The 22,418-nt window shown below is 39.3% G+C and overlaps 3 protein-coding genes across 4 annotated transcripts in view; 2 read left to right on the plus strand and 1 right to left on the minus strand.

The window, feature by feature from the left end:
* The window catches only part of baz2ba (bromodomain adjacent to zinc finger domain, 2Ba), a 68,100-nt gene extending 64,324 nt beyond the window's left edge, over nucleotides 1-3,776 (plus strand). The window contains 2 exon segments of the mRNA XM_051937464.1: nucleotides 447-590; nucleotides 2,290-3,776. Coding sequence (XP_051793424.1) covers nucleotides 447-590; nucleotides 2,290-2,446 — 301 coding nt within the window. The 3' untranslated portion in view covers nucleotides 2,447-3,776.
* Nucleotides 3,777-6,601: 2,825 nt separating this feature from the next.
* Nucleotides 6,602-20,279, plus strand: wdsub1 (WD repeat, sterile alpha motif and U-box domain containing 1). Of its 2 annotated transcripts, XM_022195440.2 has the most exons (13): nucleotides 6,607-6,776; nucleotides 8,462-8,873; nucleotides 9,452-9,639; nucleotides 11,759-11,845; nucleotides 12,560-12,653; nucleotides 13,633-13,666; nucleotides 13,785-13,825; nucleotides 15,501-15,607; nucleotides 15,733-15,750; nucleotides 16,100-16,126; nucleotides 16,475-16,654; nucleotides 17,978-18,112; nucleotides 18,230-20,279. In XM_022195440.2, exons 2-13 carry the CDS (start codon nucleotides 8,476-8,478, stop codon nucleotides 18,379-18,381), a joined length of 1,461 nt encoding a protein of 486 aa, XP_022051132.1. In that variant the 5' UTR covers nucleotides 6,607-6,776; nucleotides 8,462-8,475; the 3' UTR covers nucleotides 18,382-20,279. The 2 variants fall into 2 exon arrangements, with proteins under 2 accessions (XP_051793407.1, XP_022051132.1); XM_051937447.1 differs by lacking the exon at nucleotides 18,230-20,279 and having other exon boundaries at nucleotides 6,602-6,776; nucleotides 16,475-16,754.
* Nucleotides 19,704-22,418, minus strand: part of LOC110952088 (protein TANC1-like) — a 40,910-nt gene continuing 38,195 nt past the window's right edge. Inside the window, exon 29 of the mRNA XM_051937437.1 lies at nucleotides 19,704-21,906. Coding sequence (XP_051793397.1) covers nucleotides 20,538-21,906 — 1,369 coding nt within the window. The 3' untranslated portion in view covers nucleotides 19,704-20,537. The remainder of the gene's footprint in view (nucleotides 21,907-22,418) is intronic.

The raw sequence follows: 22,418 nt of genomic DNA on the forward strand, positions 1-22,418 counted from the left end.
ATAATCTAATCAGCTTATGCGGGAAATGCTCTTTCGAATTCACCAGCTAGTTCTAGTTTAGTTTTTTGGCTGTTATCTTGCTGTAAAGTGGAGTTTTAGATGTGTTTTGTTGTTGAAAACAGGGCCCTGCTGCAGCCCAAAATGTAAACGAGAATAGTCAAGTTGTGGCACAAAAAACAATGAGCTGAAAGAATCTACGTCGCCTCTGTAGATCTGAGAGGAACGGTATAATGGGGTTCTAATTCTCTGTGGCCTCTTCCCTTCCATATATTTGTTCCATTGTCAGTCTAAAAGCATTGATTGTAGCCACTTAAAAGGAAGAAGAAATGTGAACTTCCTGCTAAAAGACAGCTCTGTATTACATCCAAGGACTTTCCTTTCACGGCTGAATTTCTTGGTCTGTGTGTAACCGTGCGTGTTTCTGTGTGTGTTTGTGTGTACGGCAGGGTACTCCTTGCTGAGCTGGAGCGGCATCAGGATGCATGGCCTTTTCTCACACCTGTCAACCTCAAATCGGTCCCTGGCTACAGGAAGGTCATCAAGAAACCGATGGACTTCTCCACCATACGTGAGAAGCTTGTGAGCAGCCAGTGAGTTCCCATCGCTTCTGTTTGTTCTTTTCCAGCTAAAAGCCTTAAGGGCCTCCGTACAGAATTTCAAGTCAGGGTAGTGTTTTTCAGGAAACAAGTTTTAGTCAACCCTCTGAACCCCAAGCAGTTTCTGGGTGGTTTTTGTTCTTGTTCTTTTGCTGTTTTTTTTCGCTCGGTGCAGGCTCATTTTTCACTGCAGTATAAAGTCCTGCATGTTGGTGGAAACAGGAAAACCGTGGCTAGAAGTAGAGAAACCTCTAAAATATCTTTTGTGCAGAATAACAAAGTTGTAATGTGATAAATCATAGAAACATAAAACATTTGTGCTCAAAAATGTTAATAATACTGGGAAAAAAATGGTGAAACATCAAATATACTGTAGATCTTTTGCTGCTTACATTTGAATTTGTCATGTGTAAACGCAGTCTGCAGTTCAGCTGAGTCGTCTCTGAATTTTTGTCACGTTACTGTTGGTCGCAAGTGGCTTCCTGGTTGTGCTGTGAACTTCAGAATTTTTTGATTTTTGCAGAATTTGGCGTCTGGAAATGGTTTATTTTTTACAAATGTTCAAAGAAGACATGCAGAAAAAAATGATTTTTAAAGAATTGTCTTAACTTTAAGCTTCCCAACAGAACAGCTTGTCACAGATAAGTAGTTCAAAAACCGCTAGAACAGAGGTGTCAAACTCATTTTAGTTCAGGGGCCACATGATCTTAAGTGGGCCAGACCAGTTAAATTAAAGCATATTAACCCATAAAACTCCAAATTTTTCTTTTGTTTTTGTGCAAAAAAAAAGTGTGTTCTTCAAATGTTCACATTTGATGAACACAAAGTCATGAAAAACCTGAAGTTTCTTCAGAAAAATAAATTCAATTTCAGCAATATCATGCCTCAGTTTATCATTTACACATCACAACTTGCAGATCATAGAGTGTCTACAAAGGCCCAGAACATTTAGTCATAATCAAAACAAGAACAGTCTGACAACAAAGGACAAAAAAAAAAACAAAAAAGAAGACAAAATATTACACAAATGTGCCACAAAATGCCAACAACAAGAACAAAACGACAAAAACTGAGACAAATGACACAAAACAAAACAGAAAAGAGACAAAAACAATAAAAAAAATCACACAAACGACACAAGCAAGACAAAGAAAACACAAAATGATAAACAAAACAATGAATGAAGCGAAACAAAATGAAAAAAAACAGGACAAAAAATACAATAGTGACAAAAAAGACACAAAACGACAAAAACATCAGACAAAAAGCAACAAAAACAGACCAAATTTTACAAAAACGAGACACAAAGTGGCAAAAGAACAATGAGCAATCTAATATTTTTACTTATGATCAAAACAACTTGTCCAGAAATAATTTAAAATGTATATGTTTAGTTAATGTCTTCTCTGTAATTTTCATTCTTTACAAAATCATCCCACGCTCCGGATTGGACCCTCTGGAGGGCCATTTTTGGCCCATGGGCCGCATGTTTGACACCCCTGTGCTAGAAGGTTGAAAATGCCACAATTCTTCCTGTTTTTACAGATTCTAGCTTTGATAAATGCTGTAGTTTTCACCATTTCTTAAAGACAACATGCCTTTCAAGCCAGCTGGTGTGTTTGGGTTCAGAATGAGATGTATTATCTGTATGAAAGCTGCACCGTCTCACCTAAATGTTTTCCTTTTGTTTCAGGTATCAAAACCTGGAGACTTTCATCATTGATGTCAACTTGGTCTTTGATAACTGTGAAAAATTCAATGAAGACAATTCAGACATTGGTCGAGCTGGTCATAACATGAGGAAGTTCTTTGAGAAGCGCTGGACGGAGCTTCTGAAACAAACTAACTGAAAGTGTGTTCAGACGCTCCCCATAAACCCATTCAACTTTTCATATCGGAGAACCAGGTTTTACTTTGAGTTTTTATTTCCTGATGGAGAATGTGGCTTTTGCGGGACGGAAGAAGAAGAAGTCAGCTCCTCAGTAAGGAACCCGTGGTGTGCTTTAGAGAGATGTCACCTTGGAAAAAAAGAAAAATAATTTTAAAAAAAGTTGTTACATGAGGTGCGCTGGATTTATTACAACAGGGATAAAAGCCCCAAAGAGTCCCAGAGAAATGGGGTGTCCTAGTGCAATACCATTCCCTGTCTCAGAACACTGCACTGAATGAATCCTCAAAATGTCACTGATGTGTCTGCGCTAGAATACTTTCCACTACTTGTAAATAGTCTTTTGTTATTTAATCGTATTATAGTGAATGTATTTAATTTTGTAATAATTATTTATGAATCAAGGTCCACTTCATTTTCTATGAAAAGGAGGAATCATCCGAACTGCTTTGAATTTAAAAAAAAAATAAAAGGAATGTGTCTTTGTGTTATAATTTTTCTCCCAAATATCAAACAAAGCCAAGAAAAAAAAACTGTTTACACTGTTCAGTGCTTTGGGGCATCAGAGGACTGTATTCATTTGTTCAAACTGTAAAACTGCATTTATTTACAGGAACGGCAGAGGAACAGTTAGACAATGGTGATTCATGTGTATATACTGTTTATTAATGTCAATATTATGTCTTGTTTGGAACGATGTGTAAAAATTGTTTAAGAATATTAAGATATTGTTTATGCCTTAGAATGATTGTAGCATTCTATTTTAGTGAACGTGATGAAAACATTATCATAAATATTGTTTGTACAGTATATACATATCCTCTGCAAACACTGTGGTATCCTTAATCTTGGTAGTGCCTACCCTTCCAACAGGGGCATGTAGGGGATGTTATTGTTTTTAGTTTTCATTCTTATGACAATTATTTTTTTATATGATTTCAATCCAACAAGGCCTCCAGAGTTGGACAGTGACACAGAAATCATTCCTCACGATAGCAGAAGAGAAAAAAACAAAACAAAGGAACAACAAGCAATCAGTTATGCTTCCATAATGCATTTCCTCGTAATCTGCCACAATACAGAGGACCTAAGGCCATTTGTAACCACTGTGTTGAACCTTGCTGTGTGTTGTGGCCTGATGGAGGCAGCTAGATTTTTTTGTACCCAAGTCAAAAGTACTTGAAGTTACTTTATTTAAGATATTGTGGAATAAAAGTATCATTCTTTTGTAGGAGCTTTATTTTTCACTAGTGTGTGGCACGGACCTATTAAAAGGATGTTTTTCAACGTAAGTGACTCGTTTTATTTCATTTACATCCCGTAAGAATCGCTTCTGGTTGAAAGCTATTTTGGTAAATCTGTGGATTTTTTCCCTTTGTTCTGTGAAAGTAGAACTCATACATCATTATGAGTAATAAGAGCGTGTTTTTTCAAGCTTATCCGCTGAAAGTTTGTACAAGGTTTATCCATTATCTTACTATCAAACAGGATCAGAATCAGAGCGGTGGACAAAAATCCACAGAAAACCACAAGAACGTCTCCAGCAGATCCAAGCATTGTTACGTGCAAATGCATGTTTGGGCTGCAATGCTTAAAATGTAAGAATCCCTCATCTCTGTGTATGACATTTACATATTTAGAAGTTTGTTAAATGAAAGTAATGCCTTCTGGCCTTAAAATGGCTTTGATGTAACTCCACACTGTTGCTTCCTTTAAAATGTGCAAATCTGTGAAATCCCTGCTTCTCTTTCCACCCACTGGCTGCAGCTCCAGCACACCAGCTCACCTACAACTCTCCTCAAACACAGTAAAACCACTCATTCAGCCACACGTTTGAACTGGAAACTGACTCTGAAGTAGTATAATGATGCAAATTATACGTAATTGTGCAACAAGAAGCAAAAGGCTGAACTAACAGCAAGCCAAAGAAAAGGTCTAAATAACTAATGATCTAGTTTATTCATAATTTACCTAATCACTGGAGATTTAGTTCATGTGCGATGATAATTTAACTTTACCAGCAGTAAAATTAGCTGTGATGGAGCTCAGGACTTAACTGATAAAGTCTGTATCTGTCAGCTCACCTGTCTGAGGTGAAGAAAAGTTCACAGTGTGACTTGCCTTTGGATCCCAAACCAGTCTGCTCCCATCTCTATGTCAGGAATAATTTATAACTATAAGTAATTAATGGAATTACCAGCGCTGTTGTTCCGCATGCAAGCAACTTTCTAGCTTTGGAGACACTCAAATGGATCCTGCAGCATCAATGACTTCTACAAACAGCAACAAACTGAACTTCAGCTTTTGTTATAGTTGTCTTAAAAAGCAACAACAAAGCAAACAAACAAACAAACAAACAAAGACGGATTACACTATTTATTGGTGAGTATCATTAAGCTGAGCTGGTAGTCTCTTTTCCATGGCAGCTAAGTTTTATTTTTTGTGGGTTTTTTTCAGTTTGTGGCCTAAAATTATATGAAAGGTGACTTTTGCAGTCAAACTGTCTTTTGCGCTCTGTGATCTAACAGTAATGGTGCAGAAGATTGCAACTTTTATAGTGAAGTGACAGACATGAAGCCAACAGGTTCAGCTGCTGTTAGATTAATGTAAAGGTTGGAGGCTTATGAAAACACAGAAGTCTGAATATATGTTTTTGGTTCTGTCATTGATGTACCACAAGTTCCTGACCTTCACTGGAGGAAGCCTCCAATTATGAATGACAATGACAGCCTTAAGCAAAAAATAAAAATAAAAATATATTTGCCTTCAAAAAGCAAACAGCAGCAATATTAAACAGAACATATTTTTTTTCAAATATATACTTCTGTACATTCTTGTGCCATAATATGTGATAGTTATACACTGATCATGTTTTTTAAACTATTGTTTGTATCTGTGTTAACCTGAAAAATGATCCACTACTAAGGCTGTAAAATGCACAGTATTTCTCTTTGAAGTGTTGTTGAGAAGAAATATAAAGCAGAATGAACAAACTGAATAAATAAATTAAAATATCTGAGTACCTAAAAATGTACTCAGGAAAAGTGTGAAATAATCACCTTCACAAGCAGACACATGCAGGTCAAGAAAAATGAGTAACTCTAATTAATATATGTAATAATTTTTATTGTAAATCATTTCACCTATTTATAAGTACATAGTAAAGCAAATAAAATACTTATTATTATTATCATTATTATTATTATTATTATTATTATTATTATTATTATATCATCTTCGGACATATGTTGTTTTTTTATTGTGCATATATACATTATTTACAGTGGGATATATTTACACATACATAGACTTCATTTCGTTTTAACATTACCAATAAGGAAAAAAGAAAAATAACCATAAACTCAAAAGGGAAAAAGAAAGAAAGAAAGAAAAAAAGCTAATAAAAATAAATAAATCAATAGACAAATATGACAATAGTAGACAAACAGGAGAATACAAACAGATTTACATAATTTCTTCAAATATATTACACAAGTCAGTGGATCTTTTGTTTGTTATACATTTCAATGAGTCAAAGTAATTTATTATGTCAGTCAAAAATACAGTAAATATTGGTTTTGAGTTGAAAACTTCGCTTTATGAATGTGATATTTTCCATATAATATAAATGCATTCACTATTTTAGCAATCTTTCTATTTTTGTGGTGAAAATAAGTTAAGATGTGTTTAAAGATCATATTTATTGGTGTTGGGAATTTAAGTGATAGATAGGATTCAATATCTCGCCATAATTTAGCAGTATTAGTACAATTAAAAAAGAGGTGGATGATATTTTCTGTGGCTAATGAGCAAAAACAACAGTTTGAGTCAATGTCAGTGAACTTTGATATCATTTCATTTGTTGGGTAATATCTATGTATAATTTTAAAATGAATTTCTCTAATTTTGTTGTTTATGCAGTAATTGAATGGCATCATCCATGTTTTTTTTCTAGTTAATATCAGGAAACTGTGAATTCCATCTGGCTTTGCATTTAGGTTGGGTTCGTTTTGTTGTCTGTATAGATTCTCTTATTTTTTTGTTGTTGCATTTTTTGTCAAGGAAATTGATACCACATATGTTTTTAATAGAGGTGATTGTTTCCGCATTGCGTCATGGTCAGCTGACCGATGAGGAAGTAAACAACTCTGACGTTCACGGACAACGCGACCCTCGGTGGTAAAGTTAGCCGCTGCTGTAGTTGGATGTAGCTGACATTACAGCGACATTTCTCATTATTTGCCCCCTGGGTTCGCTTCTTGGACCGTTTTCCGACAGTTTGTTTCCCGCTGGTGAGAAATATTTGGTTTTTAACACGAAATATAAAGTTGCTTCTTGACTCAGATGTACCGTTAGCTCGAGCCTTAGCTAAAGCATCTGTCGGCACTGCTGCTTTTAAAAAAATACTGTTTTAGCCCAGCTTTGATAATGAGGTGAGCACAGATTTAAGAGCAAAAACAGAACATGAATGATGAAGGCAGAGCTGCAGATTCCAGACTTTGACTCCAGACATAATAAAGGTCTCTAAAAAGGCCTTGACGTCTGACTTACTTTAGATTTGACTTGAGCTAAGAGTAAAAGTAAAAATATTTAAGTTCCTCATTGTTTTACGTGCCAAAATCCCTATTTACAACAAACTTAGTTGACTGTCATGCTGCACATGTAAGACTGGCAGCGGCAAAAGTATGTCCTACAAGCAAGATAGAAAGTAAAACCAACAGCATTACAACTTCTGAGATCAGTTCTAAATATTAAAAGCTAAAATAAAAGCAAGCGAGAACGTACAGCTTTAGGTTTCTTTAAAAATTCAATGGAGACAGAACAGTTGATTGGTATAGTCTCTCTTTCCCACTCGTCTCTAATGTTTTAATTTAATTGTCAACATTTAAGTCCATCAGATTGCCAGGAACTGATCGTTAGGTCAATAATTAGTTTGTTTATCGTGCACAGCAGGAATAGAGGAAGACAATCCATTCAGCTGTCGCTTCACAAAGTCCTGACAAAAAGGCCAGGCAGACTAAAACGAGGACTGGAATCATGACTTGAAAATTGTATTTCAAAACATTCTTGAAACTTCAATTTGTCCTTAATAAGTTATGAACAGCTCTTGTTCAAAGATCAGAACTACAGTTAGAGGAATAATACTTTGCTTTTTCAGGTTCACAACTTAAATGAAGTGTTTCTGGCTAGTGTTTTTGTGATTGAAGAGGATAATTTTGCTTCTGAATAGTGCAACATCAGTGTGTGATTTGTACATGTATGCTTGCTGAACCTGTATTGCATTGAAAGACTAGTTTGCAGCAACACTCAGCAGCTGTTTTTTCCCCTAAAGCATCTTAAAATTAACCAGCGTTTTTGTTCTGCTGTAGATAAAAGAAGCACCAACAGCATTACAGGTGACTTTTTTTGTACGTTTTAGCCCTTTTATTTTTGCTCTTTTTTAAATTTAAGACTCACTTTGCACAGTTAAACAGCTCCAAGGACTTAGTATGTTCTGGTAAGTGGTGAAGAGTGACCCCAGAGATTGCTGCTTTCCTGGTTTCCAAACACAATATCCTGAGTTTTTGACAGGGTTCTACCCATAAATCATTGTGCTTGTGGGCTGGGAGAAATAATAGTTCTCATAAAATCCTGGGAATGGTGGTAAATTCTTGTTGGCTTGGATTACTTTACAACTTTCTGGCCAACAAAACCACTGAAACATTGATTGATTTATCTGAAAATTACTTTGGGAAACCAGCCCACATAATTGGACTACTTTCAATTAATTGACAGTTTTATCCATTAAATTCTAGTTTCGTTTCTACAAAACTCTGCATTATTATGAATTGGCTTTTAATTAAGAGCTGTGTGAATGAACAGAAACTGACGGGTGATTAAGAGAATATTGAAGTCTTAGTTAACCTGCTGCTGGGATTTCTGTAAATCTTTTCTCATTTGTATATTCATTTTATTTTTCCCTCTGTGTGCCATTTAGGACTGGCTCTCCACATGGCATCTCTAGTCTGCACATTACAGCACCATCAAGATGATGTCAACTGGTGCGCCTTCTCAGGACAGATGTTAGCCACATGTTCTGGCGACAAAACACTCAGGATTTACAACACGGACGACTTCTCAGAGCTGCCTTTCTCGCCGCTGTCAGGACACGGCTACAGCGTCCACTGCTGCTGCTTCAGCTCCTGCGGACAGTTCCTCACCTCGTGCTCCACGGATGCGACCACGGTGGTCTGGTCCATGGTCACAGGTGAGATCGAGGCCGTCCTGGAGCATCCCGGTCGCAGCCCCGTCAGGATCTGTGCACTCTCTCCTGACTCTGTCCACCTGGTTTCTGGTGCATCTGACGGCTCTTTAGCTCTCTGGGATTTCCCCTCCAAACAGCTGCGCAGGTAAAGCTATGGATTACATCACTCTAAGGCTGATTCGTGGAACATTTAACCAACAGATATTTTGATATGCAATGAATGACTTCAGGAAGTGCAGGCGTTTATGCTATTTTCTGACATTTCATGGGTATAAAGGTATTCTTTAAGTGAGGAAACAACTAGCAGATTAACTGATTAAAAGGCTTAGTCTTCTTTATGTAGTCTTCTAAACAAGCATGTTTGAATTTGTTGAGTTTCTGTTCTTTCACTGTTGATAAGACAAAGCAGGTCATTTGAAGACATTTCTTTGGATCTGAAGAAATTCTGAAGTGCATTATTCACTCTTTCTGACACTTTATAGGCTAATTAATCCATTAACTAATTGAGAAACTGGACTTCATGTTATATGTCACTCAGTTTATATCATAGTAGAAACATGCTGAAATATCAGTCCTCTCACCCAACTGTTGGCAGTAGCATGACGTAATATTTGCGCTGTCCTGTCAGCATCCAGTTTCATGTGTTGTTGTACTTGAACAATCACAGTAAAGCTGATCTAAACTGAGGTGTTCACTCAGCTGCTCTCGGTTGTGTTTGTGAAGGACGGGGGCAGTGAGTGACACCACCATGGTAGCCTGCTCCTTCAGCCCCTGCAGTCAGGTGTTCGTGACCGGCTCCACCTACGGAGACCTGCGTCTGTGGGACCTGAACATGAACCAGCTCCACGCAGAGAAGAACGCCCACGACCTGGGGGTGTCCTGCTGCACCTTCGCTCCCGCCATCCTCAGTGGTGAGACCCCGTTAATGTGCATTTGTCAACTTTTCAGCTTCGTCAGGTGTTTCTGGCAGCGTCTTAAAGCAGGAATAAAATAGAAATGAGATGTTTGTCAAATCTGGATGGTAGTTTTACAACTGGACAATCAATTTTGTTATCAAATATGAAAGTTACAGTAAATATAAGGTGATCGTTACATTTTGGTCGGTAATTTACTGGAAATTAAATTATTCTGTATAGAATGCAAATATCAAACTGTAATGAAATAGCAAACTGTACTAGTATAGTGTTTGACTAGTAATTTACTAATTCTAAGATATGTTTTTGATTTTTTTTTTAGCTGTAGGCCATAATAATCAAATTTAAAATAGAGAAATGCTTGAAACATTTTACTCAATTAATTTCACTATCAAATATGAAAGTTACAGTAAATATAGGAAACATTATCATTACATCATGACCAGAAATGTACTGTAAGTTAGTCTGAATAAAATACAAATAATTAACTACAATGAAAAAATACTCTACTAGTGCACTGTATTCATTGTAATTTACTAATATATTAATTATTTTAGGCATATTTTTAAACTTCTTTGAGCTGTAGGCTATAATAATCAAAATTAAAATAGAAAAATGTAACATTTTGCTGCTTTTTTTCAATTTTGAGCAGCAATTTACTGGAAGTTAAATTAATTTGAATAAAATGCAAATATTAAGCTATAATCAAAATATTTTTGTCAGTTGTACGAATGTACTGTTCTAATTGTAATTCACTATTATTTTATTATTTTGAGACATAATCTTGAAACATTTATGAAGCTGTAGGCCATAATTACTAAAATTAAAATTTAAGAAATTCTTTAAACATTTTATTTTACATGAGTGTAAATTATATGACAACTAAGTTATGAAAAATGTTCAACTTTATGATCCTCTAGTTGATCTGAATGCATTAGTGGATGAAACCGCAGCCGCTTGGCAGCTAAACTGATCAGCCACACATTCCAAACCACTGTCAGCTGAAGTGAATCACATTAATCATCTCGGAAGCGTCGTTCTGCTGGGAAACCTCGTGTCTTGGCATTCGTGTGGATGTTACTTTGACACTCACAACCCACCGAACCAAATGGCAAACAGCCCGAGGCGTTGACCTGGCCTTCATACTCCCCAGATCTCAACCTGATTGAGTATCTGTGGGATGCACTGGAACAGACCTGATCTATTGAGGCCCCAGACTGCAGCTCAGAGATCCACTGACGGACACAACAAGACTCCCCCAGAGTTCCTGTGTCTGCAGCCCGTCTGTTAGGCAGGAAGTTTTAATGCTGGGGCTTAACAGTGTTTCACTTTCAGCTTTAATTTGAAGGTATTTTCAACCAAATCACAGAGTGCTTTGACAGTTAAAACATGCAACACAGACAATCAGACAAGATGTAGGAGACAAATCAGAGCAGTCACTTAAAATAAATAGTAAAAATTATAATAAATTAAATGAATTATTAGCTAGATTGGCAATCATAACAAACAAAGGAACTATGCAGGTTTAAAAATTAAAGAATAAGATTGAGGCTTAAAGTTAGAAATTAAAAACTCAGAGAATTATAAAATTAGAGAGATGACATCACACCAAGGAACCAGGCAGCTAAAATAATATAAAACAAGAGAGCACATCTAAAATATACAGGACACAAACTAAACATAAGCTCTAGACCTTTAATCTGCTCGTTGTAAATAAAATAATGAGGGAATTGCACACATCTGGCAATGGAACAGCTGAGCAGCTAATTGCCTAATTAGTTTTGGTCCCTCAAAAAGGTGGGGGCCACATATAAAATGTGTTAGAATTCCTACACCCTTCACAAATACTGACTTGACTGTATATATGTATATACATCAGCTGGAATTTACATCAAAGCTGTCACATTCATGAAGCAAATATGCCTGTCATCCCTCATAGAAGATTGCAGCGGTAGCATTACAGTAACGTTATTAGTAGTAGTGTTGCTTAATGAGAGATAGTTGGACCACGACTGCTCTGCGTGGATTTTAAACTGTGAAATCTACCTACTGCATAAAAGCTCACAGGTTTTTGTGAAAGCCTGACAACAGTCTGGGTGTATTTATTTTGTTTTAGGTGGTCAAGTGGTGCAGTTTAATCTGGCATCCTGTGGACAAGACAGTCACCTGAAGATATGGGCCATCAACAAGTTCAGCTCTGGAGGTACACTTAGCATGTCTTCAGATCTCTCTCTGTCTTACGTATGATCCTACATTCTGTCTCTTTTACTTCCTCATATGGAGATCAGCTGTGATTGTAAACCAGCCTCCTGTCCGCTGTTCATGTGTTGCCAGTCTTATACACTTATCAGCTGTCAAAGTGCCACTGTGTCAGGCAGAATTTAACTATCATATTGTGATTGATATGCAGTGTAGCATGCTCTGTGTTTAACTAGACTCACAGCTCTTTGTTGGACAAACTTCACTCTTCATACGCTTTGATGTACACTACAGACAAGTCTGAGGCTGAATATTGATGTATGCATTTTCCTCAGAGGCACAATGCTTTATTTGTAATAAATCAGCACCAATACATCAAGACAAACCACTGATGCTGCCAGATAGACACACAGTATAAGTAATCCATAGTCGCAGCTGGTGAAGCTCTGTTTTCTGTTTTTCATGCTATTTACTGCTTGTATTGGTGCACAAACGTAGCGAGTAAATGTTCTTACTTCACTTAATTCAACCTTTTTGGTTTTTTTTCTAATTTGAGAAGTGTTAGCCCACTTTTTTTGGAAGCTTTTAATCAATGTGACTGACAACACGGAGCAATCTGAATCCTGAAACACTCCGACCTGCTGTGTGTGTTCCTGGTGATAATATTTGACTTGTCTGACTTGTGTATAACTGCTGCTGTTGTTTTTCTCTCTTGCAGCCTACAGGATGCAGCTCCTGCACACATTATCTGACCACTCGGCTCCGGTTCTCTCCTGTGCGTACTCCTCCGACGGGCAGCTGCTTGTGTCTGGGTACGATTTAAAGTTTTAAACTCGCTTAATACGACAGTCTGAAAGCTGAGTGGTCTGGGTGAATATCAGATTTACACAAATACCTTCAACTAAACGAGTCCTCGGTTCGATTCCCTGCTCGGAGCCGCGCTGCGCGTCATCCACCTGCTCTCTTTCCCCACATGTCGTGTTTCTCTCAACAGTTTTATAAAGATGAAAATGCCAAAAGTATAATCTTTAAACAAAAAAAAAACAAAGAAAGCATGCTAGTGATTTTGCATATTTTAGCTCCAGCCTGACATTTCCGAAGCATACCTTAAGCTTTCTCATTGATTTTCTGCTTCACAGGTAGCCATTGTCTACTGTCTATGGCATTTTATAAAAAACAACTTGCACAGACTTGAAATTTGCTTGAAATAGATCATCAATCCCACTGGCAATTTATTCTCTTTTTTGCCTTTTGTGTGTTATTGCACGGCGATATGGAGTTTTTGGGGAGTGAAATTGTGTCCGCAGCAGCTGGATAAATGAACCGCTCGCTGAAAATATAAACGCTTCTGGATCGCTTTGAAGTCAGCAGCCAGAAAAGTTATACAAAATCTTTATTTAGCATGGCTGAAACATGCAAACCCACCTGCATGTTCCTTTAACTGACATGTTTTAAAGTTTTCTAACCATCCTAATTCCACTCAAACGCTAAATCTACATTTCACATCATTCTCTTGATCTTAAATAGATCAGTCTCCACGTCTTGATCTATTGAGTATCAAGAGATTGATATGAAATATGGATTATTTGTTTGCCTAGATGTTTAAGTAGGCCACCCTCTGCACAAATATACCAGTGCAGTACTGCAGTTGTACCACTTGGGGGCGACATGGGTTGTTTATTCCTCAGTGGGTGAACGTGGATTTGAACACACTGCACTGTAGCATAGAGCTGGGTCTCTAAATCATTACTTACACAGACTGTGCTTAATTAAATGTTTTATTTCCTTTAGGTCTGTGGACAAAACTGTGATAATCTACGATGCTGTAAGTACCTCATCTTCATTTTTCTTCATTTGCTGAACAGTGTCACACTTTGCCTGAGTTTGTTCATTCAATACAAAGAGCTCACATGTTGTGTTTTTGTGCTACACTTTGTCTGCAGAAAAATGTGCTTTTGCTTTACACCCTGAGCCAACACGAGAGGTAAATATCCAGTCATGTTTATGTGATGGCATTTTGTTACTGCCTGTTCTCACTGATTATAAGCATGGCTTTAAAAACATTCATTTCTCTCTCAACTTGCCAGGCAGAATATTTTGTGAGCAGTTAGTGGTTATTTGATGTCTCATTGTATCGTATAATTTAATGCCTTTTCACATATTTGTATCTCAGCCGTACAGTTGAATTGATATGCTGTGATTTAAAAGAACAAAAAGTCACATTTTGATGTGTCACAGTAAGAGATGCTCAAGAAATGTAAGAATCTATACTATATCAGAATTAGCTTTTCTGTTAAAACACTGATAACGAAGAATAGTTAAAGTCTCGATGTCATTGTCAACACTAATCTGAAAATATACTTCATTTTGCTCGATCTTGTTAATACTCCATTGCTTTTTACAGAATTCCTGAAAGTCATCTTTCACACAGCTTCTGTGGCATCTGGCTGAAGCTTTTCCATTTACAAACATATTCAATCTTTCTATTAACCACATTTTTGGGAATAGCTCAGGTGTTTACGGCATATTTTGCAGGTATTTTACGAACTGGGCATGAAAAATAAGACGTCAAACTGAGACGTTTACAGGCTAGTTTTTTTTAGTTCCTGATACCATCACTTACGTAAGACGTGGAGTAAATTTAAATGATTGATTCTGTTTGATTGTGGTCCCAAACATGCTTTTTGCATTTTTTTTTTGAAAAGGTAGGACCACTCTCACTCCGTCTCTTCCCCCCTACGCATACAAACATGCATAAAAGCCACAGATGAATGATCACACTTGCGAGCTATTTATACGTCCATCCAGCCACCTGTGTTTGAAAGGCAGCAATCTCCTTTCAGTGGGCAAATCAAAGTCACTTTGGGAAATCACAAACTGAAGTGGAGGCAAACGAGGCGAGTTGAGGAAAAGTGGGTAAATGGTGAAAAAGTAAATCGCTTTCCCCCCCTTTCTTTCTTTTAAACGCTTGACAAAATGCCTCCGGGAAACTCATTTGACTTTAGACAGACTGTTAATGTAACACTGAATGTCTTGATGTGGGATTAGCGCGTGCCTTTCTCTCAATTCTTCTCGTTGTTAGAACCATTGCGAGAAACCAACTGGCTTTTGTGGCTCAGCATTTCTCAGCAATCCAGCTTAGGTTTGAGAGAGATTGTCCTCATTAGTGTTGCCTTGACTTTCTTGAATCAACTGAAAATTTGATCTTAATCCTTATTTAGATCCTAGTGCAGCCTTTGACGTGGTAAGCCATCGCTGAATTGGCCCTCTGATGGAGACATTTCCATCACTGGTATCGAGCCGCGGTGCCCACCTTTTAACCCTGTACGAGCTGAACTGCAGCCTCAGATCTCAGTGCAGGCCGTTCACAGCTGCTTAGCATGACCAAAATCTGGGACTTTTAGCTTCAGATTCTGCTTCACAACCACTCACAGAATCACAGTTATCATGCAAAGCTGCTTCTTGCAAGTTACTTTCACGGATTTGGTGTTATGTGCTTTTTTGAAATAAAAGAAGTCTCACATTTTTTCCCCTCTTGTACATTTCGAACGATTGATTAAGTTACTCTGAAACATGTCTTTTCCAGTCATTTTTTGTGTTATTATACAGAGAAAATGACATCTCATTGTTAAGAGAATGTTGATTGTCCTCTCCTGCAGGTATGTGACAACGTGTTCCTTCTCTCCAACGTCACCGCTAATTGCTACAGGATCTATGGATAAGACTGTAAACATCTGGAGGCTGGAGGACGGATGCAGCGGGAACGGTGGGCACAAGCACACGTGTCACTCCAAATGAGTAACATCTGTATTGTGATGATTAATTACATGTAATTGCTGTGATCTATTTTGGTGTCTGCCTCCTTCGATGCACCTTGTGTCCAACGGAAAGGCGGGAAGTCGCTTCCTGGTTAGTTTCTTTTTTATTTTCCTTATATTACATCTTATTTATTCATACTTTTTGTTGCTTTCATGTTAGATATTCATCAACAGCAAACAGGAATCATCAGTCACAGTCCAGGCTTTATTGATTATGTCTTGAGCAGATGTTTACGGTGCTGCTTCATGCGTGCGTTCTTCTGAATATGTCTGTTGTGTTGAGGTGTCATGTGTTAAACTAGCTTCATCTTGTGGTGAAGGACACAGGTGTTGTGCACAAGAGTGTTCTCTTTTCTTTAATTACTCTTCAGCCTCAAGTTTGCTTAAAGACTGCGTCGCATTTTCCCGTGTTTACACTCACTTTTTTGTGTTTGTTTCAGTGGAATCTGCTCAGACATCAAGAGAAGGTAGGAAGAAAGAAAATATGCCTGTCTGCTCTGTGCATTACGCTGCAGTATCTTTAAAAGTAAAAATCAGTAAATGACACAACTGCTGAGCTAAATTTGTCCTAAGTAGGAATCTGTTCACCAGCAGGTGCCAGAAACTGTTTCTGTCTGGAAAGCATGTTGTGGGAATGAATACGTCGATGAAACCTCCAGACGTTGTGTTTCTATCATTATTCTATCCGCGGCCTCCTGATCAATAATTAGCCAGCAGGATTCCAGGATCGTCTTACACGGAGAATATCTGGCCATTTTTCAAAAGGTGCCGCAGCCGTCAAGGACTGACTGTCTCGCTTTGACTCTCCCTCTCAGGGAGAGCCTCGGCAGGCCGATTGAAGCTGCTGGTCAGTGATTGGTCGGAGGACGACGTGTCAGAGTGGCTGGCGGAGGAAGGCCTCGGGGGATTGGTGGGCAAATTCAAGGCCAACAACATAGATGGGACGGAGCTGCTCGGCCTCACCAAGGAAACGCTGGCGTCAGAGCTGCACATAGGTGAGGAAGACAAACATCACACGCTGCTCAGCGAGTGCAATGCCACTTCTTCACTCCATCTCCTCCTCCAGTAGTCCTAATGCCTCCTTCGATTCTAAATGTAAGAAAATAAACCCAACCTTATGGGTATTACACGTCTGGTCTCTAGTGGGAATAAACGTGTGTGGATTAGGATTTTTGTACCTATTTACATGGATAAAAGGCGGCACATTCAATTAAAGTAAGGGGGAAGGAATAAGTGTTGATTATGGCTTTACTCAGTAAGATTACATAATATTAGGCTGCACTGCAAAAGCACTCAGCTTTGGGACTTCAACAGTTCTGACTTTAATCTGGAGCTCTTCATCAGTTACATAACCCAATCCTCAAAACTGAATTTCCCATAAGGTATAAAGTGGATTTACACCTAATATCATTAAGCCGTCTTGGTTATTTCCAAGTCTGTCTGAACTTGGTCTTTTTTCTTTTTCTCGTTCGTCAGACTTTGGGCATGTTTTGGGCTTTTTCTGCATCAAGTGAAACCGCTCAGCTGAAGTAGGAGTGTTATGTTGTTGATGTCAGTCTACCAACTAGGCGAGTATTCGTCACGTAGTTGTCAGCAAATGTTTGTTGTATTGCCATGCCGTCATTTCCATCCCACAGTCGCTGTCAATCAGCCCTCAGTTTACACAGCCCCAGTGCTGTGACAGCTTGTGCTCACATTGTTCCGTTTTTAGCAACGCAGCACGAATGCCACCTTTTTAGCCGAACTAACGTAGAGAACAGTACTCGGTAGCAGCGTGTTTTATCTACTGCTATGACAGACAGAGAATATTTTTCTAAGGTGGGAGTGAAATCAATAAGTGTGCTTTCCTTCTAAGGAGGCGGCATAATAAACAGAATGTACCAGCAAGTTTTACAGGGACTCTACAAAGCTGTGTTCTGTGTTCAACTGTAGTTCGCTGCCTGTTTTATGAGAATCCTTTGTTTCTTTTTTTTTTGTTTAACTTTCATTTCTCCGGGTTTCAAACCAGCATGGAAATGCACTCGTGTGCCGTCTTCACATTCAGCTTTGAACTGAACAGACAGTGAGCAGACATGGTCACGCTCACGCTCACCCACGCTCACATTTGCCGTCCAAGAGTGACAAGTGCTAAACGCAGGGATGACAAATGCTCAGAACCTTGATATCGATATTATTACACATGTTCAGCTGTCATGAGCTCAGTTTGTTCCACTTGACTCTCCTGTATCTGTTTTTTAAATGAAAGCACATGAAGCGTTGAATGGTCTGTGTTTTCCTCTGGCACACTCACTGATTCTCTTGCCTTTTTGTGTGTGTAGAGTCAGTAGGCCTCCGCAGTAAACTCCTGAGGAAAGTGGAGGACATAAAGAATGATTCAGTGTGTTCAGGCGTTCCCGATGAGTTTCTGTGTCCAATCACCAGAGAGCTGATGAGGGAACCGGTTACTGCTGCAGGTAGGCTCACATCTGAACTTTTCCACTTCATACAATTTACATATTTGGGTAAAATAAAAAGCAGGCTAGATTCTGCTGTTTCTTCAGTGAATGCATTTGCTGCACTTTTCCCCATAGATGGCTACTCCTATGAAAGACAGGCTATTGAGAGCTGGATCAACACCAAGAACCGCTCCAGCCCCATGACCAACCTCCCCTTACTGACGACTCTGCTCACCCCTAACCACACCCTGAAGATGGCTATCGGCCGCTGGAAGGCCAGCCAGTAGCGTCCGAAAGACCTCTGCTCCCAGCGTTTCACCCCATGTAAACAGAAAGAAGATACGCAGCATTTCAGGTTCAGGTGTGTCTGATTTTGTTCCATTTCATTTCAGGTGAGAGGTGGTTTATAAAGCTGCATTAAGCAATTTTTAAACTCCTGGGAGCAGAGAGACAAACCTGCATAATCTTACATAATCTTCAACATATTCTTCTGGCCAGCATATTGGTTATTTATCAGTTATCAGCTCACACACACACAGAGTGAGAAAAGAGCAATATGGGCGTCCCAGTTTTGGCCACTTCAAGAATGCAAGTTCGCAGTCCAATAGTTTCTTTGGTAGATTTTAAGCTGGGTGAAATCGCAGGACTGAAAGGAGATAATGCTGCTGGATTCTCTCAACGTCGTGGTTGCCTTTTCCTAAGTCCTTTTGAAGTTTTGTTAACACTTTTTCCTGACCTTGTGACGTTCTCCATCGAAGTTGAAGTAAAGCGTTTAAGAAAAATCACAGGATGTAACTTATTCGACTATTTGATCGCCGCCCTGGGTTGGTTTGCTGCCTCCACAGGAAGGACTACAGAATAAATGTTCAACTTTGTCCAACAGTTGCTCAATAACAAGAGCTAAACAGAAAACATCCATAAAATACAAAATGTCTGCAACACTGTAGGCTCATAATTTAACAAATCAAAGCCTGAAATGCACGAGTAAGCGTTTCATAATTTGACCTTGTTCAGGTTTAACTTTTCTAATCATCACCGTAGCAGAAGCTATTTCATCACCTATGTACTGATTTTTATTTATAACATTTTTACCAACAAAGAACCTTAAACTGTGCGGTTTATAATTTTTAAAAAAAGGCAAGTTTTAGTAGTAAACCAAAAAACTGTGAGCTGTAAGAGTGAGAACTACATAGAACGGATTGGATTATTGATTTGCAGCACTAACAACCGCATCACATTACAGAGACCCTACAGTGTCTTTATTTGAAATTTGAATACACTATTTGCACCTTCTGTATGTAATCATATGTGTGTTTTTTTTGTTGTTTTTTTAGCAGAACCTTGCTCATTACAAACCCTATGGGAACAGTGCTTGGCTAAAGTAGTTTATGGTATGAACAAACATTCAGCTTTTATTGAAGTGTACGGCGTTAATGAAGAGAGCTTTTTGTAATATTCAGAAACTGCAGTGTCCACAGTTTTATACAAGTAGTTTATTTTAATGACTTGCTTAAAAAAAACTCGTGTTGTACCGTGAAAGGACCTTTTACACTCCAAAGCAACATTTTATGGGTTATACTGTGAAAGAAGTAGATGTAGAAATGCAGTCCTCCATTAATGTTTTATTACACCACAGTAATGTTGTGGTAACATTCTGTATACCGTAGTATGAATCTGAAAAGGGATATGTGACAACTATGGACATACAGCAATGCAGTAAGTCTCTTAAGTTTTTTTTTTTTTAATCCTACACTCTGTAAATGCTCTCTCTGTGTCCAAATAAATCAATAAACACTTCATAAGAACATGTTTCTCTGCTATGCAAAAATAAATAACATATACTGTGAATATTGAAGCGATCAGTTCAATGTTAGATTGTGACGAGAAGTTTCCAACAATGTCATGTACAGTGCCTCTTTTTTTTATCAAATGTACCAAGAAAAAGAATCTCAAGTACACAAAGTAATTTCTTTTGAAGCCTGTAATGCTGACAGATAACCACTTACAGGGAAATATATAATCTGCAAATATAGTGTACACCATACAAATATAAATGTTTTTAAAAGACACTTGACAATAGAAATGGTCATATCCTGCAACTAATAGCGTGAGGTTTTGTATATTCGTGCACAAAGCTTTCTCTGACTTCTATATTTGAGATAATAAATTAAAAGTTGAGACCATATACTAGTTTTTTTTTTTAAATCCCTACTTAAGGTATGTCTGGTTTTCTTGAATACACTAGTGTAGCTGTATACATGTAAGCAAAAGCATAGTAGCCTGAGTTGAACACTGGTTCTAGATTGTAAATGCAGTGCAGCAGCATAAAATCTACAAAACAGGCTCAGGGAAGGGAGCTGTTCTCACCGCAGACTCCCTTGCTACCTTATGTGCCACATAGCTCGTTGAGAACAGCCTGCATCTGTGCTTTAATAAACTATTTTCACACGTTGGATTCTATAAATGAGCGTTTGGGTTTTATGGGAGCCATGTGCAGAGCCGGGTTGTCTCTGGTCAGGCTCGCCTGCCGGTGCCTCCCGTCAGGGAAGCGTAGCTGGGAGGACGTGGTACCTCTGGCCTCTCGCTGGTGGAGACGGTCTCCGAACTCGCGGCTCTGCTGCTGGCTGTTGGTCTGACTTGCAGAGAGCTGCTCCTGGAATGAAGCGCGTTTGAACTCATTGTTCAGCCCTTGAAACTCCATCACCGACATACTGAAGCTCTCCCCTCCTCCACTCTGGCCCTGTCGGCTCAAGCCGGTGCTCTGCTGGCCCTGGACTCGCACTGCTTTGTCCATGACCCCCATGAAGGGCCGCGGCTTCAGCTCGGGTTTTGTCTTGAAGCTGCCGCTGCTCTTGATGGGGCACGGGGCGTCTGGTAGCTGCTGCCTGCCTCCGTCCGACAGGTTCCCGCTGGAGGCCTGACTGGAGCTGGAGCCCCTTGAGCCGGCTGTTCCTCCTCCGCCACCCTCCCTCCTGACCTCCATACCGGACCCCAGAGCCAGAGCCAGGCCGTCCAGAGCCACCGAGTGCGTGGAGAGTCTGTCAGAGCCCCTGGAGAAACTGGAGGAGCGTGGCTGGTACATCTGAAGAGGTCCAGGTGGGGAGGAGCTGCTGGGGGACATGGGGTGATAGTGCTCAGTGGGACTGTGGCCAGAGTGTTCGTTGGCTGATCCCGGGCCGATGTCAATCCCCATTACTCCTGCAGGCCTCAGGGAGGTGGACATGTGTCTACCTGGCAGAGGACTAGAGGGGCCACACAGGGAGAGAGGTCTGCCCCCGACTCTGCTCCCTGACTGGAGGGAATGGCAGTGGTGATGAGTTCTGGTGCCCTGGCTCTGGGTCTGCTTGTGGATAGCAGGAACAGGCTCAGGCAGGTCCACAAACAGCTGGTTCTGTACATACTCCTCTTGAGGGAAACAAGGCGACTGATCTCCTAAACCGAAGGCCACACCTCCGGGGAGAGTCCTGTTAGGAGCGTATGGATTCAGGGGCCAAAAGTCTGGGCTTTTCCCACACTGCAGGCTCACCTCGTCACCCTCCTCCTTCTCCTCATCCTTGTCTGCGTCGCTCTGCTCGGCTGGGATTTGCCTCTCGAGACTTCCCTGTGAAAAGACGTCCGCCTCTTCCTCCGTGGCTTGATGGTGGTGGGTGTGAGGGTCCCTGCCGTAACCCGGCGTCGTGTTGTTGCTGCTGGACAACTTCTGATGATGCTTGCATTCCTCCTCTACTCGTGCCAGCAGGCGACGGATCTCCCGGTTGGACGGGCAGAGTCGTGCTGCTTCGTGGAGGTCTGCCAGCGCTGCAGCAAACTGCCTGGGGAGGGCAGAGAAATGAACAAAGGAACTTTAAAAATACTTGATTCGCGGTGCCACAGAGACATGGCATCCCAGTGCGTTGCTGGTTCTCGCAAGAACTACATCTCATTGAGCAAAATGCTTTCAGAGAACAGACTTAACCCTCCTGTTGTCTTCATTTAAGGGCACCAAAAAGTATTGTTTCTTTGTCTGAAAAAATCCAAAAATTCAGCAAAAAAATTCCCCAAATTTCCCTTAAAAGTTTTATTTTAAAAATTCCCCAAATTTGGCAAGAAAAGTCTTGTAAATATTCTTTAAAAATGAGAAAAATCTTACCAAAAATCCTAAAATAATCTAAAGTGATTACATATATATATATATATATATATATCAGTAAAACTTCTAATATTTTCTTTAAGAACATTCACACAAAAAATCAACCAAAATCCAGCGAATTCGCTGGATTTTGGTTGATTTTTTTGTGTGAATGTTCTTAAAGAAACATTTTTAACATTTCTTTTTTCCACCAAA

This window comes from Acanthochromis polyacanthus, chromosome 2 (assembly GCF_021347895.1).
Source record: "Acanthochromis polyacanthus isolate Apoly-LR-REF ecotype Palm Island chromosome 2, KAUST_Apoly_ChrSc, whole genome shotgun sequence".
Lineage (NCBI taxonomy): Eukaryota > Metazoa > Chordata > Actinopteri > Pomacentridae > Acanthochromis > Acanthochromis polyacanthus.